We start from the raw sequence: 19,722 nt of genomic DNA on the forward strand, positions 1-19,722 counted from the left end.
ATATCAGATACCTCAGACAGACAGACCAGATTAAATTACTCCTTGGTTAAGCAGTGAGATTTTTTGCACAGAGGGGAAACTTCCACCACTTGTCACTATGGTCTGTATTCAAATCCGAACATAGAACACAGAACATTACAGCACAGTACAGGCCCTTCGGCCCTCGATGTTGCGCCAAACTGTCATACCAATCTGAAGCCCATCTAACCTACACTATTCCATGTACGTCCACATGCTTGTCCAATGACAACTTAAATGTACATAAAGTTGGCGAAACTGCAGGCAAAGCCTTCCATATCCTTACTACTCTCTGAGTCCCTCAGCCTTTCCTCATAAGACCTTCCCTCCATACCAGGCAACATCCTAGTAAATCTCCTCTGCACCCTTTCCAAAGCTTCCACATCCTTCTTATAATGCGGTGACCAGAACTGTACACAATATTCCAAGTGCAGCCGCATTAGAGTTTTGTACAGCTGTAGCATAACCTCATGGTTTCAGAACTCGATCCCTCTATTAATAAAAGCTAAAACACGGTATGCCTTCCTAACAACCCTGTCAACCTGGGTGGCAACTTTCAAGGATCTGTGTACCTGGACACCGAGATCTCTCTGCTCATCTACACTACCAAGAATCTTACCACTAGCCCAGTACCTTGCATTCTGGTTACTCCGACCAAAGTGAATCACCTCACACTTGTCCACATTAAACTCCATTTTCCACCTCTCAGCCCAGCTCTGCAGTTTATCTATGTCTCTCTGTAACCTGCAACATCCTTTGTCACTATCCACAACTTACTGTCGTCTGCAAATTTACTAACCCACTCTTCTACGCCCTCATCCAGGTCGTTTATAAAGTTTGAGTTCTAATTACCAAATGCATTTAAAATCAGTAAATAGATGGGTAACAAGTGAACAAGGCAAAAGTGAGGACTGCAGATGCTGGAAATCAGACTCTAGATTAGAGTGGTGCTGAAAAAGCACAGCAGGTCAGGCAGCATCTGAGGAGCAGGAAAATCGACGTTTTGAGCAGAAGCCCTTCATCAGGAATTTCTGAAGGGCTCTTGCCCGAAACAACGATTTTCCTGTTCCTTGGATGCTGCCTGACCTGCTGTCCTTTTCCAGCACCACTCTAATCTAAACTTGTGAACACTTTAATCAATAAGTGTGGAGTCTCCATTTGTAACAAACATTTCTTATAAAGGGTGACCCCCATATCCATGGAATCATTTTCCGCGGTTTACCACGGCCCAAACATATTATAGGGAACCTTCCAGAACCAGGGACCAGGCCCTGCTGAGAAGGTAAATTTCCCATTTAAATGAATGGGTTCGCTCTTATCCGCAATTTCGGGCTTCCGCAGTAGGTATTGGAACGTATTCCCAGCAGGTACAGGGTCTACTGTAGTTTTACATTAAACTCACAGGACCACTAGCGTGAATTATTTGCAGTGTCTTTTTATATGAAGCAACCTCATTAGTTTATCATCAACTATAAATTGAACCATTGCTTAATTAACCATTTACGATAGTGCTTTTATTTTTCTGTCACAACACCTAAAAACATGTCAGTTGTACTCCTGAAATCTGAGCTTCCAGAACTAAGAACAACACTTTAGAAATTCCTGCGATTCCATCTCCCCTGAACAGGTACATTGGGATAGACTCAGAATCATCTTTCCTAAGACAGGATGAAAGTCATTCACACTGCCAAGTTAGGCATTCAACAGATGCAAAAATCAGCAGCGGTATCTACCTCAATGTGAGCCAATCTGTTCCTGAAGATCACAGCAGAGTCGTTGAGAGGTCCTAATACTTTGACACTCTAACCAAAGAAAGTACTCAATTGCCTCTTAGGTTTTATTCCTTCTCCACTGATGAGATGCTGCCAGCCACGAGTGCACTATTGTGGCCTCCATTTCAAATACAGTTTGACTGGAAGAATGAATAAAAGCCACCTGGACAGGACAAGCTGCTCAAAAATGGAAAGGGAAAGGACAATGAGGATGAAAAGCAGTGATCTATACAGCCTCTTCCTACTTCTTCTCACTTTGTGTAACCACAAATCCAATCCACAGTTCACCAAAACCCCATACCCCTCTCTCCCACTGACCATCACATAATTGACACCAAGGCAAAAATTAAAGCCACAACAAAATAAACATTCCAAAACAAATTTGGAAATGAAACCATGCCATATTTTACTAAAAAACAAAAAGTGGGCACAGGGCCCTTCGAGTCTGCTCCACCACTCAATGAGATCATGGCTGATCTGATTTTAATCATAACTTTACATTCCCAATAATCTTCCATTCCCTTGGTAATTAAAAGTCTATAATATTTAAAGTTTCTGCATTTTAACTTTTAAACTCATGTTTTTAAACTATGACCTCTAGTTCTTAATTCTCCCACAAAAAGAAATATATTTTCGACATCTACCCAAGTCAGGTCGCCTCAGGATCTTGCATATTTCGATTAAGTCATCTCTGACTGTGCTAAACTCCAGATGATACAGGCCTAGCCTGTCTAGTGTTTCCTCATTCCAGGTATTCGTCTTGTAAACCTTCTCTGTACTGCTTCCAACTCATTAACTCTTTCTGTAAATACACTGATCAGTACTGTACACAGTACTCCAGAAATTGACTCAATGCCTGTATAACTGAAGCATAACATCCTTACTCTTGCATTCAATTCCCCTCACAGTAAAGTAACATTTATTAGCTTTCTGATTACTTGCTGTACCTGCATACTAAACTTCAGCAATTCATGCACTAGGATACCCAATTAAATGCCATTATTCACTTGTGAATCCCTTATGCCTGTCTTCTCCCAATACTGAAAGCAGTGTACACCAGTGTTTGCAGCATGTTAGGTGGAGGGCACAGTTCGGCAAAAAAGAATACAACTCAGCTGAAGCAACTCTGTTCCTCATTGACACAGCTGCAGACAGCATCATCCCATTATCAGCAGCAGCATTCTGGATCAACTGGATGACGAACAACAAGGATACAGGCAGAATGGCAGAGTTGGGAAGGTTAGTGCATTCATCCTCAGAAAAGACAAGATACAAGACCAGGAGTGGGCTGCATGACCCATCAAGTCTGCTCCACGGTCAGTAGCATCACGGCATAACTTTTCAATCAACTACTTTCCCATTCTATTCCTAAAGCCCCCAATTCCTTAGATCCCAAAAGTGCATTGATCACAATCTTGAATATGGTCATCAACTGAATGTCCTGGAGTACAGAATTATAAACATGCACAAGTGTTATTTTGTCCCCATTTGCTTTAGAAGACAGATAGAACGAGAGGCGAAGAGTTGGTTACTGAAGACCACTTGAGTAAACATCTTGGAAGGCCTTTGGGATTTTTAAAAAAAATGCAGCTCAAATAGGTGTGGCCAGCTCTCACTGATCAGAATTTCTGGGTGGCATTCGAAGCTATTGGAATCTCAATGGACTTGGAAGCTTCAAGCTGCTAGTCTTTCTGAATTTTCTCTATGTTTTTTTTCCCCCTCCTGGATTGGAGAATTGCACGTGAGAATCTGTGTTTGAATTTTCTTTACTTGCCAAGGGGTGTGTTTATGAGATCTTACTATATCGGAACAGTTACTTAGTAAAAGTTATTGTATCAATTATGCTGTCAAGTTTCTCATTAGTTATTCTAAATTCCCCTTTCTTTGGTTATATTTTAACTACAGTGTTTAACTAAATCGTGTTTTGTTTAACATTGTGTAGTTTGACCAGTCGCACTGCATCTGGAACAGACACTTTGCATTTGCCTTTAAAATAAGAGTAAGTTAGGGTTTAGGCTACCTTTTAAATTATTTTGAAGGGGTCTCTGGTCTGGTCTATAACTCAAACCTTTGAATGAAGAAATTTCACCTCAGTAGTGCTAAATGGCCAATTCTATGACCAAGCCAGGCCAAACAGCCTCCCACCTACTATCTTGACAAGCCTTTTAGAATTTTCTATGGTTCAAAGAGATCACATTATTTTTTTTAAAAACTCTCGCCAATTTAAGCATACAGTCCAGTCAATCTCTTTTCATAGGACAGCTTTCATCTCACAAACCAAATAATATACACAATATTCCAAGTGTGGTCTTATCAAGGCTTGCTTAGAGCGTGTGCTTTCTTGACATAAAAACATGTATACCATTTGCCTTCCTAAGTGCACATTATTTGCATGTTAACCTTGTGATTCTTATACAAGGACAGTCAAATCCTTGGTCCCAATATTTATTAGTTTCACCTTTAATAAACATCTGCTTTCCATTCTTCTTACAAAGTGGATAATTTCACACTTGCCACATTATACTTCTTGTTATCTTACCATCATGCTTTTGAAGTAACTTTAGATCCTCCTTTCCTAATTAGCTTTTCACTATCAATAAACTTGAATATATCACAGTCAATATACATCATAAAGGCCCAAAAGATGTTCCTTGTGGCACTCCATTAATTACACCTTACTATCTTGAAAACAAAAAAGTTGTCTAACATTTTACATCTGCTTTATGTCAGGAACCAATCCTCAATCCATGATAAAATGTACTACTTCCATGCCATGAATCCTTTTCCTATATAACAATCTATTGTTGTCCTTGACCAATTCTCCCAATTCTGAAAACTCAACCAACCACTAGTTCCCCATTATTTACTCGTGAGTTGCAGCCTGAATACACTTTAATGTATTTGTTAATTATCATTTTCTTTTCATAAATTTGTATTGGCATTACCTATTAACATTACATTTCATTTGAAAATGGTAAAAGATGGTAAATATTCAATATTATGAATTGAACAGGAACCATAAGTTTCTAGTATTAGATATATGGGAAATAATTATAATGTCTATAAGTCAATCAATCTTGCTTCAATATTCATTTAAAGTAGATACATTATGGAGTCATAGAGCCATACAGCATGTAAACAAGCTGTTTGATCCAACTTGTCCACACTGACCAGAAATCCTAATCTGACAGTCTCATTTACCAGCATTTGGCTCAAATCTCTCTAAACCCTTCTGATTCGTAGGCTCATTCAGATGTCTTTTAAATGCTGTAATTGTACCAGCCTCCATTTCCTCTGGCAGAATTTTCCATACACAGACCACCTTCTGCATGAAAAGGTTATCCCTCAGGTCCTTGTTTAAATCTTTTCCCCCTCACCTTAAACCTATGCCTTGTAGTATTGGATTCCCCCAGCCGAGGGAAAAGGCCTGGGCTATTCACCCTATCCACGATTTTATAAACCTCTGAAAGGTCACCCCTTAGCCTCCAACACTGCAAAGAGAAAAAAATTCTCTGGAACACAGGTGTCAGTTTTACGGACTGATTGCGTAGTCTTATTTTACTCAAATTATACCTTTAAAAAAGCACCCGAGTATTAATTTGTCAGTGAAGAAAAAGCAACCGTAATGTATACTTTGGGTGCCAGTGATTAAAGTTCACAGAGGCCAGTTTCCATGGCAGTAAATAGTGGTGGAATAATGATTAGGTACCGCAAAAGGCAGGATAAACTGGTAGTAGTAGTAATAGTGATAATCTTTTGAAGAGTCTCTGAAGAGGACTAGTACATAAAAACAATGGAAAACAGGTGATTATACACTGTGAAAGCTTCTTCTCCATTCAAAGTATAATCTCTTGGTTGACCATTTCTCAGTGGTCTGAGAATTAAGACTGTCACAAGAGACAGAATTCCTGCATAATCTTCAGAAATACTCCACCCCGAAAATAGCAACATGTGAAAGCCATAATAAAAGGCCATGTAACTGCACCTTTGATGGAACATGTTTAATTTTGGACACCTAATTCATTTAAATTACCTGAGATAAGTTGCATAATTCCAGTTGTGTTCAAATATTAGCTTTAATTTGATTCTCTTTGAAATCAAAAAGAAGCACTGGCTACAAAATTAGATGTCATTTTCTGTCCCACCAACACTTTTTCTCCAAGATCTGAGACAAAATATTTAACATTCAGTTTGCATTGCTTTATAAATCTATTTAACAGTGCAAATCTTCAACATCCTTTGTATTAATAGAATTGGGCACTTGAAATGGTTTCTGTCAGCCCCCATTAGTGGAATTCCATTACTTAAAAGGATAATTCCAGAAAGCATACAAAAACAAATTAGATTCATTTTCAGGGTGAGTTCACAGTGATGGCGTTTAGCCGAAGACAATTTTGTTTTTAGGGCAGGTTCACCAAGTATGCAAATAATGAAAGAATTAATAACTTGCTGCCAGGTAATACAATGTCAATCCACTATGCAAAAGGTTGATAGGATGCAATCATTGAATCCCCTCATTCACATATTTTAAATTGATAGATGATCTGAAAAAAAGACAAGCATTCTGTGGAAAGGGGAAAACATGATGTATGAATATTTGAAGTATTGGTTGCTTCACGTTTGTAATAACACACACACACACAGGAGGCAAGATGCCAACCAATTCTCTGAACCAGAAGATGAAATAAAAGGTACACCAATCAAACAGAATACCAATTAGAATCTTATACACTGTACCCTTAAAACCTATTTGGCGGTCCATTTGTTTATAGAAATACTCACTAACTCTATTTAACCAATTCAAATTATTTTCATTTCTCAACTGACTATTGAATTTCATTAAATAGTGGAAAGTTTTAGTCAAAATTGTATTTCAGCCATTTAAAAGATTTTGTTTTTTTACAGAAACTTTAAAAGTCTCATGATTCCGGAATTTAACATGTGGGATTCACATTGGCAAAAGAAATTACTAACATCTGGTCTAACCTAATTTTCATAATCTTTCAAAACCATGAACAAAATAAGAATTTTCCTATCAACCATTTCTAAAACACTAACTTTCCAGTTTGTTTATAAATATCAGAGCCATAAAGCAGCTTAGACTGCACAACAAATACAGCATTTTTTCATATTACAGCTTATTTTTGAATACCCAACCTATTTTTCTGATGCCAGTGTTTTATATTCTCTTAATCAACTCAAATCAATGGCTCTGAAAATAGTTACTCGTACAGCAAATGCTTTTTCATTTTGTTGTACTGCCATGTCTACTTTGTCTTCCAAGGAATGGTTGTTACTCACTCTGGGAGTGTACTTTGTAAATATGCTCGCTGAATGATACTGGCTCACCAAATGTTAATGGTGAGGGAGCTGATGACGTTAAGACAACAAATCAGATTACCGCCTTACTGTTAGAACCATGTGTGATGGTGGTTCGTAACCAGCAGTTCTACTTCAAAATGATTTTAAAATAGTATACACGACACCGCTGAGCATTTAGTTGATTCAACCAATAAGAATGTAAAGCTCATCATTTAAAGTCTATCAAAAATTCTTATTTTTATTTCAAAATCTTACCAACACGAGTGGGGAAGTTTTCCTCATTATTGATCAAGGCTTCGATCCAGTCCATGAGCAAATTCATATATTGTGGAGCAGTTACTTTGGTTGGTTTCTTATACTTGTGCTCATCCTGCCACCTGTACTCATACTTGAGACCACCAGACATGACAGGACAGCTCCTCTCGGTGCAATACTCACAAATGGTACCATAGATGAGGTTAATGCGATTGAAGAAATCTACGGTGTTAACAGCAATCCAGTCATTGAGGTTTTCCCCTGCAGGAAGCTGAACTACAGTCTTGAGATCGACACCAGATTTAAGTGAGGCCTGCGCCTTCTTGAAGAGCTCAAAGCGTTGGGTTCCAGGCTCAAACTTCTTTCGGGGTCGAAAAGTCCTGTCTTTATTAAAGACTTGCTTCAGGCAAAGGGCCATCTTTCAAAAAAATACAAAGGGATACCAATCTCTCCTTTTAAAAACAAAAAGGGGTGCAATATACAAAAAAAAAGTTTGTTTTTTTCTTGGTTTTAGCCGATAGTATCTTAGAGCTTCAGATATTTTAATTCGTTCGTTCTCCACAACTTGCTGCAGCCATCTATGTATTCTGTAAAACAGCAGAAGCATTTATTATTTAAGACTGACTCCAGTGATATTTTCACAAGCTATCCAAATTGATTAACATACCAACTCCTGGTAAAGCTTCCACTTTGTCAGGATTTAAAATCCACCAATATGCAGCTTTAAGGTATAAGCTAACATATTAACAAAGCACATTCATTTCTCATTGTCTGTGAGAGGCAAAAACAACCTGGTATTTTGACATTGTAGACTAGACAATCTTCCAGGATATTCCGGAACATGAGCAGGTAGGGAATAGAGGGATACAGACCATGTTCAGGCAGATGGGATTAGTTTAGAATGGCTTGTGCAGACATGTTGGGCTGAAGAGCCTGTTTCTGTGCTGTACTGTTCTGCATTTTTGTGAAGCCATTCTCTCATGTAGTATACTCTGCACTACAGGTGAACTAGGGCTAGAGATTGGTGATAATTGGGTTAGGCAGCACCCATTCAGTCTCCATTTTAAATTCACATAGTCCTTCATTTGTAAAATATTACCGTAAAACAATTCAACAAAGAAATAAGCTGAGGAAAATCTACTGCAATTTGCAAACTAAACAGATCTCAAGGAGCTTTACACTTTGAGATGTGAAATGTCATAGCTTAGTGTGACACATTCACACATGCAGTTTCCAAGACACAGAGGAAAACTTGACAGACTTTGTGAATTTAGGATTTTCTTTTAAGCACATAATAGATGTGTAACAGCAGAATAGGAGATCTTGGAACAATCCATTTATATCCATTCCCCAGCACCCTTGATTGACTGAGAAATCAAAAGTAACTAATTATATCAGCCTCAAATACAGTCAACCACATAATCATTGACAACTTCTGGTAGAGAATTGAAAAGATTCATAATCCTCAGTATGATGAAATTTCTCTTCATCTCAGTTCTAAATAATCAACCCCTTTGCAAAGCTTATAGTAAAGACCGTATCTTATTATTTTTCTGTACTTTTGATTATGAACTGAAATTGGAAAATAATTGCTTTAAAAGCCAAGGAGTGTTTAAGGATTACAGCACTTTATTTTTAAGAAAACATTACCAGCAATTGCTGGCAGTCATTGTAAATGCGAAGTGAAAGCTGACCTACAGATGAGCTGGAGCCACAGGGCTGTGTACAAAAGGAGATTTGATCAGTAACAAGAAGCTATTTTAAATTAGATTACTTACAGTGTGGAAACAGGCCCTTCAGCCCAACAAGTCCACATCCACCCACCGAAGGCGCTACCCACCCAGACCCATTCCCCTACGTTTACCCCTTCACCTAACACTACGGACAATTTAGCATGGCCAATTCATCTAACCTGCACATTTTTGGAGCGTGGGAGGAAACTGGAGCACTCGGAGGAAACCGAGAGTGTGTGTGTCTGTGTCTGTGTGTGTCTGTCGCCAGAGTGGTGGGGTCTAGTACAATTGCAACACTTAAAAGGCATCTGGATGAGTTTATGAATAGGAAGGATTTGGAGGGATATGGGCCGGCTGCTGACAGGTGGGACTAGATTGGGTTGGGATATCTGGTCGGCATGGACAAGTTGGATTGAAGGGTCTGTTTCCGTGCTGTACATATCTATCATTCAATGAAAGCAGCTGTACTTGCTCTGCAGTAAAAAGCATCTCAAACTGAACATTACAAGTTTGTTTTTCCATTCATCTGTTAGCTGTGATTTTTAATTCATAAGTTAGAGACCCTTATAAGTGTGAACCAGTCACCCTATGCCTCCTGCAATCAACTGAAAGTATTTGCAAAAGGAAGATTAAGGAGCAGTGTTCACATTAGCAGAAGGGCCATGTCAGCCATGGACAAGGACAAGGACAAGGATCACTAAATCGCCTTCACAGTCTTTCCCTCCACCCAGAATACCTATTTATTTTTGTGCTTGTCTGTCTGTAGAAGAAGTCCTATGCATCGATTAAAGGTTTTGGCTAGTGGAGTTATAAGTCAATGGTTCATAACTTTATCTGGAGCTGGAAATTATTTCTTGCAATAAACAGTCAATCATTCTCATTCAGTACAGACACCTAGTTTGTGCTACCAACCTGGGTCTAAAAGACAGGAAAAAAAAAGGAATTTTGTGCACTTTTATAAAATCTTTAACTTTAGTGATGACTCTGGAAAAAGCGGGGCTCAGTGTTCAGATGGTCACCCCAGTGTGGCAAAACACTATGCCTCAGTTTTCTAGGTTTTCCAGTCCAGGGAAAATATGATTAGATTACTTACAGTGTGGAAACAGGCCCTTCGGCCCAACAAGTCCACACCGACCATTCCCCTACATTTACCCCTTCACCTAACACTACGGACAATTTAGCATGGCCAATTCACCTAACCTGCAAATTTTTGGACTCTGGGAGAAAACTGGAGCAGCCGGAGGAAATCTTAGAGTCCTACATGTTTCAACGAGAACACTCATTCTTCTAACCTTCGGGGAGTATCGGCCCAACTTACTTTGTGCCTGATCAGAGAACAACCCTCCCATGCCAGGAGCTAATATAACAAATCTTTGCTGTACCACTTTCAATACAAATAACTCCTTCCTTAAATAAGGAGATGAAAACTGTTCATATTACTCTGTGCAAAGCTAACATGAAGTTTGCATCCAGCCATTTAGGCAAACGTTGAAGCAAAATTGTCAAAATTGGAGGATTTCATTGGACATAAAAGGTTATTTCCATCTGATTTGCACTGTTCCCATTCTGCCAATACAATCTTAACACACTTCAAACTAACATACTGTAACCAAAAATTTCTGTTAATTGTTTGATTTATTAGAAACTAGTCTGACATTCTTTAAATGGAGACTCTAGAATCAAGTTACTTTGGGATGTTTCAGAAGTGAACATGACCTTGAAGCAGCTACACTGGAAACAGTAGGGCTACTTCAGATGGCCCTGGAAGGCAATACATTACTTTTGTGGCATTTTGAATACTCTGGTTTCAAGGATTCCCATGCGTTTAGACCACATTCTAACGCTGTTATTCCCAATTAGGCTGCTTTGTGCCACATTGACTAGCATTACTAGAGAAAAAGAAACACAAGTTAAAAAGGCTTTCCCCAAAAGGTGTTAACATTAACTCTATATTTTAACAAAATATGATTCTTCTGCACACAATGTTTTCCATTATAAGTTAAGCTCTTGAACACAAGATAATCCTCCTGGATTTGGCTTCTGCTTTAAAATGAATGCAGAATAAAAAACAGAATATCTCCAAACTACCCTAAATAGATTTAATTACAACTGGTTTGTTTTGTATGCTTTAACATTAAAATCAAAGTTATTCTGAGAATTATTGTAATTGACATATATATTTCAACTGGAACTGAGTCTGTGAAAGTTGGTTAACATAATGGGTGATTGACTGAGGGAAGTTACAGTAAAATTTGTTTTCAAACTATGTCGAGTAACAACATTTAATTAACTATTTAACATGAAATAATTTGATACCTATTAGGATACGAAGCCAAAAAGAAATAAAGATGAACATGAGCCCATTAGTCCAAAACCCTTACTTACACAAGAGTATGCCAGAAATTCAATGACACTATGCCTATTTTGAGCATTAAATCAGTGCCCAGGAACAATGTTCCCTCACTCTGACATTCCACATTGGCATATTGCCACACCAACAATTGGCATGCTGATGCGAAATGCAGCATTGATTTCCAGTTCCAGAACTCACTGCTATGCATGGACCTTGGAGGACATTATGGAAGATAAAGGAATTACAGGGACCACTGCTTAGAACTCCGATGCGTCCGACTGGAAGCACACACTAACTCAGAAGGAAAAGCCAGTAAAGCTTGCTAATGGAACATACCGGTCCATATAACCCATCTTGTAACCTTCAAAATGGAGAACCAGTATGTTCATTTCTAAGTATTGCTTTGTTTAAAAAAAAAGTGTAGTTTTCCTCCACTGGAAAAGCTCTATATCTGAACATGCATTGCATTCATAATAAAGTAAATAAGTACTTTTTTTGCTTTTACAGAGACCTAGCTGCAGGAGGACAAGGTTGTGTCCTGTTTCGGGCAGCATGGTGGCTCAGTGGTTAGCACTGCTGCTTCATAGTGCCAGCAATCTGGGTTCAATTCCACCCTTGGGTGACTGTCTGTGTGGTGTTTGCATGTTCTCCCTGTGTCTGTATTGGTTTCCTCTGGTTTTCTCCCAGAGTCCAAAGATGCACAGGTTAGATGGATTGGCCATGCTAAACTACCTAAAGTGTCCAGGGGATGTGCAGGTTAGGTGGGTTAGCCATGGGAAATGCAGAGTGATTGAGTGGCGGGGGATGGGGGGGTCAGGGTGGGATGCTTTCAGAGGTTTGGTGTGGGCTTGATGGGCCAAATGGTCTGCTTCCACACTGTAGGGGTTCTATGAATAGTGAGGAGTACATGACATTTAAAAAGAATAGGAAACTAAATAAAAAAGGTAGAGGTGTAACATTGTTAATCAAAGATGGAATTGGTTCAATAGTTATAGGTGAGTTTGGTTCAGGAAATCAGAATGTAGAAACAATATGGGTGCAGATGAGGAATAGGAGAACAAGGAAATCATTAGTGAGAATGATCGTCAGGCTCCCTAACAGTAACCACAGTTTAGGGCGAAATGCACTGGAAGAGATATTGAATGTTTGGGATAAAAAGCTGGTAAAAAACTAACAGGAATCACATCTCCAACAACCACAATGTAATGCGAAGTATAAAGTATCGAGTGTTTGTGATAAAGGACCAGCAATAAACAATTTTCATTTACATAAACTGGAAGGATTAGATTGGCAATAGTAGCCTGGATGAGAACTTCATAGTACACTTTCTAGATAGTTTCTTCGAACAATGTGTTCTGGAGCAAACCAGAGAGAAGGATAAATTGAACTTATTATAGTTTAATTTCTCTCAACAGTGTGCCATATCAGACCTTGTCAAATGCCATACTTAAATTCATGTTGCCAACATCTACTGCACTACTTTCACCAACCTTCCATGCTACTTAGTTTTAAAACAAAATCAATTAATTCAATAAGACATAACCTTTCTGTAATAAATCTATGCTGACTATCCCCAAATAAACTGTAACTGGAAGAGACACAGATATCTCATCTCTCAATAATTGATTCCATTAATTTGCCCACAGCCCAAGGTCAGACTTACCAGGTCTATAATTATTTAATCTATCCCTCGCACAATTATTAAATATTGGAACAATAATTGTCGACTTCTAATCCCCATGTATAATCTAGATTTTATAACTTTTAGCACCAAATATTCCAATATCCCTTTATTTATTGTTGCTAATAAAAGATACACTTTGTTGAAGGATTTTATCTTGCATTCACCAGAACATTTAGCAAAGTGAAAGGGAAAACAACATGTATTCTGTATGAGAGATTGATTGGTTGCCTGGACGCCAAGGCTATACAGAAGCATCAGTTTTTTTCCAGCAAAACTCATATTCTGTACTACTAAATGATGAAACAGTAAATACATTAAGTTTTTCTATTTAATTAGCTCTTGGTTTCCCAATATTTCTAGTATTTCTTCTGTATCTCCTACAGTGAAGCCAGGCACATAATATCCAATTGACCTCTCTGCCATTTCCTTATTTCCCATCAGACTTCCACTGTCGCTGCTTCCATGGAATCTATATTTATTTAGCTACTCACTTCCATTTTACATACCGTCATATCCTATTTTGTCCCTTATTGTAAACTTTTTGGTCAACTTGAGCTGGTATCCAAATTTTTTTTCCAAATACTATGCTTCTTGGCAATATTGTAAGTTCCTTAGTTTAATATATTATTTGCCTTAGCAATTTTAGTTACAGACAAATGTGTCTCTCTTCCTGTGAAGATTTCATTTCTCAATGGAATATAGCTTTATCATAGAGATGTACAGCGTGGAAACAGTCCTATCGGTCCAACTCATCCATGCCAACCAGATATCCCAACCCAATCTAGTCCCACCAGCCCATATTCCTCCAAACCCTTCCTGTTCACATACCCATCCAGATGCCTTTTAAATGTTCTTATTGTAGCAGCCTCCATCACTTCCTCTGGCAGCTTATTCCATACACACACTACCCTCTGTGTGAAAATGTTGCCGCTTAGGTCCAGTTTAATTTTTTTCCCCCTCTCACCCTAAACCTATGCCATCTAGTTCTGGACTCCCTCCACCCCAGGGAAAAGACCTTGCCTATTTGTACTATCCATGCTGCTCATGATTTTATAAACCTCTATAAAGATCACCCCTCAGCCTCTGACACTCCAAGAAAAACAGCCACATCCTATAGTTCAAATCAGGCAACATCCTTGTAAATCTTTACTGAATCCTTTCAAGTTTCACAACATCCTTCTGATAGGAAGGAGACCAGAATTGCATGCATTATTCCAAAAGCGGCCTAACCAATGTCCTGTACAACCGGAAAATGTCCTCCCAACTCCCGTACTCAATGCTCTGACCAATAAAGGAAAGCATACCAAACACCATCTTCTCTATCCTATCTACCTGCGATTCCACTTTCAGAGAACTATGAACCTGCACCCCAAGGTGTCTTTGTTCAGCAATACTCCCCAAGGCCTTCCCATTAAGTGTACAAATCCTGCTCTAATTTGCTTCTCCAAAATGCATTTGTTGAGAATTATGAAACATTTATTGTAAAATGTTCACCACTCCTCCTCAATTGTCATAGATGATGGGGAGGTGCTGGTGTTGGACAAGGTCAGAAGTCACATGAATGCAGACTGTAGCCCAACAGGAGTATTTGGAATCACAACCCTTCCTCAGATTCAGTCAGACACTGCTCCAAAAGTTTGAGATTTCAAATAAACCTGTCGGGCCGTCATCTGGTGCTGTGTAACTTGTGACTATTGTCATACAGTTTAATCTCCTAAACTACGTTACCTAATTTACCAAGTTTCTATGTATTTGACTTGACTTTAAGTTCTAATTATGAAATTGCATTTGTTTATTAAACTCTCAAGGTCAATGTGAAATTCTTTAATTTTGTAATCACTCTTTCCAGAGAATGCCTTAGTTTCAGATTATCCTGTCTCATAAAAATCAAAACAAGATCTAAACTAAATGCTTCACTTGTTGGTTCCATAATAGTTTCCTTGAACTTTACTTCCAAATTAGTGTTTGCGAATTTTATTTGGTGAATTTGTATGAAAACTTAGTTTTCCAGTGATTATTGCATTATTTTAAGGGTGGCACAGTGGCTTAGTGGTTAGCATTGCTGTCTCACAGCGCCATGGACCCAGGTTCAATTCCAGCCTCAGGCTGTGTGGAGTTTGCACATTCTCCCCATGTGTTTCCTCCCACAATCCAAAGATGTGCAGGTTAGGTGAACTGGCCATGCTAAGTTGCCCATAGTGTTCAAGGGTGTATAGGTAAGGGACATTAATCAGGGGTAAGTATAGGGTAGGGGAATGGGTCTCAGTGGGTTACTCTTCGGAGGGTCGATGGACTTGTTGGGCCGAAAGGCCTGCGTCCACACTATAGGGATTCTATATATCTTTGATACAAGCTGCTCTTAGATTGACAGTATAATAATCAATCAGGATAGCTATTGTTAGGGAGCTAATATTTTGCCTTTCTGACACTTATTACTTTTTAAGTGACTATACTGATTGCACTTGGTGTTCTGCTGAGCCAAGATTGTTCCACCTTAATGTCTTTATGTCATCTGTCAGTTAACCCTCCTCCCTTTACTTCAAGGGGTTTGGAGTATAAAAGGTGAGACTACACCCAGAGTAATGTCAGCAGTTTTGGTCCTCTTATTTAAGATATTATTTAATAGGAGGCAGTTCATGTAGGGTCATGAGGATGATTCCTGGTACAAAGGGATTGACTTATAACCAAAGAATAGCCAGATTAGGACTCCACTCATTGGAATTTAAAATAATGAGAGGTGATCTCACCAAACCATAAAGAATTCCTAAGCGGCTTGATAGAGTAAGTGCTGAGAGGACATTTTCCACCCGTGGGAGAGTCTAGGACCAGAGGGCATAGTCTCAGAATTAAGGGTATCAACTAAAACTGAGATGAGGAAGAATTTCCCCTGAGTATTGATAGTCTTTGGAACTCCAAGTCACAGAGAGCTGTGCGGGGAGGTGGACAGCATCCATGTGTATATTTATGGGTGAGATTCTTGACCAGTAGGGGAACCAAGGATTAAAGGGAAAGTGCAGGAAAGTAAATGTGAGGAGTGTGGGATCGGATATGATCACACTGAATGGCGGAGCAGGATCAATGAATCGAACAGCCTACTCTTCTTCCTATTTGTTATGGAATTATAGTTTTTTCCATTTTGACTGCCTTTTCAAAACATCAAGTACCCTCAAATATGTAGTTTCTAACCTTAGCCACTATGCAGCCACATAACAGCTGTCAAACTCATTAATTTACACTATTTGTGCCATTCATTTGTCACAAATATTTTATGCATTCAGATAAGACACTCACCATTTTTACCTCTATATCACTTTTCTATAATTTGGCCTTATTCACTGATGCACTATTACCATTAAACTTTTTGTCTCTTATATTCTGAATATCTCAACCCAAATTGATGAAATGCTGCTTGCCTTTTTATCTGAATTTCTAAGATACTCAATGGAAAGCTCACAATTAACTTATTAGTTTAAAGCTGTAATGATATAATTTCCCAAGTTATGGTCCCAGCCCAGATTTGGTGAAATGTGTCCCAACAGAACAGTAAACTCTTTTCCCAGTAGTGGTGCCGGTGGCTTGTGCCCACTAAAATCAAAATCTGTCTCCACAACCATTCTTTGAACCACACATTCAATGTTTTGCCTGTTTAACATACGCCAATATTCCACAGATTATCATCTTCTGAGGTTCAGGTTATTCATTTTAATCTTATCTGTTCAAACTTCCCCCACAGAAGTAAACACAGATTATGTTGGGAATAATCAGCAATTCTGGCAGCATTGGTAAAGAAAGAAATAGAGTTAACATTTCGGGTCTATGACCTTTCATGAGAACATAGGTGTTCTCAGTATTTGTTTTATATTTCCAATTTCCAGTATTTTGCTTGTGTACAGTACTATCCCAGAAGTATCTCATCCCTTATTCTTTAAATGTCATTGGTTCCTACCTGGACCGTAACAGCTAGATTTTCACTTTCCCGCTTCAGGTTCTGCTCCAGCCATAAAAAGGTGTCATCAATCCCTGCACTGAGCAGACAGCATAACATTTGAAAATCTTGTTCATGTCTACAGAGGGTACTAAAACATCCTCGGTCTAAACGGCCCATAATAGGCATGATATTTATTGTTCAACTCCTACTTAAATTACCTCCTGTACACCAGTGCCATGACCCGTTTGTTCACTAGCTGCAGATTTTGCCCTCATCCACACAGGCCAGAAGAATCTCATGTTGGATAATGGCCAGGTTTAATTCCTCCAGCACTTTAGCTGGAATCACACACGCATACATCCCGCTCACTAAATCTTCACTATTTCCTAACCTAAGGGGCATGATTGTCGCCTGGATCAAAGTTCCCAACTGACTGTTTGCCTCCCTGATATCCTGCAATGTATTCACCTTGGACTCCACATCAATAACTCTGTCTATAAATCATTAAAGGTATAGATGTTGTATACAGTATACAAGTCATTTATTATATATGGTTACAATTGTAGGGGACAGGCTGAAGACCTGTATTTACCCATTGGTCAGTGCATGTCATTCCATCCTCACTGATCCCCATTAGCTCTCCAGTCACAAATACCTTGACTACAAAATCCTCGTTCAATCTAACCTCTGTGTCACAGTTTACATTTACCCTTTGTCGACCTCTAGTTGAGTTTTCATGGCTTTCCCTTCACTCTGCTATTGGCACCAAATTTGTCATGGCTCTCGACTCTGGAGCTCCTTCTTATGGTACTTCAGTGAAGTGATTGGCATGAAGGCCGAATGGATCTCACTGAGTATGTGATCCCTGATTGCCCCAGGTTAACAGCCTCAATCGGGGAGCCTTGACTGACAGATAAAAAGATGAGTGTCAGAGTTCTGCTTACTCAGAGAAAGCTGGATCAGTATTTACATGTGGCGAGTGCTTAACAAAGGGTGACTTGGTGATTGGTTACTGGCCTCATGCAGTTATTTCACCCACCTTCCTGCAACTGTCCTAATTTTAAAGGTCTCTTCAAAATTGAACACGTCTGTCAAATCTAGCTGTTCTTGCTAATTCCTACTTAGCGTCTGACAAAGCATGTGATTACTTAAAGTATTTTGAATTTCGATTTTGTATGTAAGAAGGAGGAAGCAAGATACATCACATTGAAAAAAACTGCATTCTGGCAGTTTTCACTTTCCTTTTTACTCTTCATTGGCATCGCCTGGCCAACCAGACAAGTTTTGACATTTTTATGCTCTTTTGTAATATAATAGCACGGTGGAACTCGTATGGAAGGTCATGGATCTTGATCTGTATCCTATCTATTCAGTTTCCTCCAGCGTCTGTTTGGTGTCCTTGGGCAAAAATCCAATTGTAATAGTTTGTGAAATCCTAGAGAAAGAACTGTGCTTTTTTTTTAAAAGTAAAAAATAAAAGTAGCATTTTCGGCTTGTTAACATTTTAAGCAAGTTGTCGTTCTCCCTCCCTTTCTTTTCTTATTGCGAAAAGAAGTTGTTAACTTCAGTGTGTGTCTAAACGAACTGAAACAGCTGTCTTTCTGCTTAGCCTGCGTTCCAGATAAATGGATAGTTGATTCCCTGCAGCTGGTATTCACAAAGCTGGCACGTTTAGATCATTTATTATGAAAACAGTAAGTTTTTCACTTTAAGAAGTTTTTTAAAAGATCAGATATAGAATAGAACTTTAGTACGAAAAACTTGAAACTTTCATCACTTACCCAACAATGTGTTTCTCTCTCTCTCTCTCTCGTGTGCAGGATCTTCACAATTGTTACAGGAAACTGGAACGGGGGGTGGGATGATATTGTTATAGGCTCAATTTAACACAACCGCAGTTTGGTGTTTTCCTCTCTGCATACTCAATCTAACACTTTTCACTAGAGTGCTGGGACAGGGGAGGGTTACATCAGAGCTGCTTACTCTCCTGTTTTCCTGTTGATGATGTCACATCCTGAGACAAACTTATCCCCTTCCCCACACAAATGTATTGTGTTTTTAGGGCTTTTAAAAATGTTGAAGGAAATAGTTCCTTGGTATGTTTGGCTCGATTGAAAGGAGCAAATTACCAAAGATGTAAAAGGGTAGTGTGGTTTCAGCACCACTTCAGCCGAAACATTTTGCTGTCGAACTGCTAAATGTCATCTTTAAGCCTTCTTCATTTTCGTCCACTGTCGAACATCAGATCAGGCATATCGGGGCGATAGAAGACAAGGAGCCACGCCCTTAGCATTCTGCTTCCCACAAGTTTTATAAAATACTTAGCATTTTGAAATCTCATTTAACAGTCGGATTCATCTGATAACAGTTATGAGAAAGTGGTAGTAGTTAATTTACGTGAATACAGTCCTCGCACAATTGCTTTCACTGAAACACGAGCAGCTGTAAAAAAAAGTGCTTTAAAAAAGTGACATTTGCAATATTTGTGCGTCAGAGGCAAAAACACAACCCTTACACACACACAAAACTAAAGTTTGCATACACTTAGAATGAGTAATTTACCTTTCTGTTGTCATATGGTGTTACAATTTTTATGTCTTTTTCTCTTAGAAAGCCTCAGGAGAATTGTCTAGTCTGGAAAGCATGTTTCCACCATT

The 19,722-nt window shown here is 38.8% G+C and overlaps 1 protein-coding gene across 4 annotated transcripts in view; it reads right to left on the reverse strand.

The window, feature by feature from the left end:
* The window catches only part of LOC140480006 (MOB kinase activator 3B-like), a 59,826-nt gene extending 40,763 nt beyond the window's left edge, over positions 1-19,063 (reverse strand). For 2 of the 4 annotated variants that reach the window (XR_011961170.1, XM_072574490.1), the window contains exons 1-2: positions 18,847-19,063; positions 7,368-7,954 (exon numbers count right to left, since the gene is read on the reverse strand). Coding sequence is in view for 3 of the 4 variants with exons in the window: in XM_072574490.1 (XP_072430591.1) it covers positions 7,368-7,785 (418 nt within the window). In the remaining variant the exon portion in view is untranslated. Of the gene's footprint in view, positions 1-7,367; positions 7,955-17,083; positions 17,163-17,774; positions 17,972-18,846 lie in introns of all 4 variants that reach the window. The other 2 variants (XM_072574492.1, XM_072574491.1) reach the window with 2 other exon arrangements.
* Between the last annotated feature and the right edge of the window lie 659 nt (positions 19,064-19,722).

Source organism: Chiloscyllium punctatum, chromosome 7 (genome assembly GCF_047496795.1).
Source record: "Chiloscyllium punctatum isolate Juve2018m chromosome 7, sChiPun1.3, whole genome shotgun sequence".
Classification (NCBI taxonomy): Eukaryota; Metazoa; Chordata; class Chondrichthyes; order Orectolobiformes; family Hemiscylliidae; genus Chiloscyllium; species Chiloscyllium punctatum.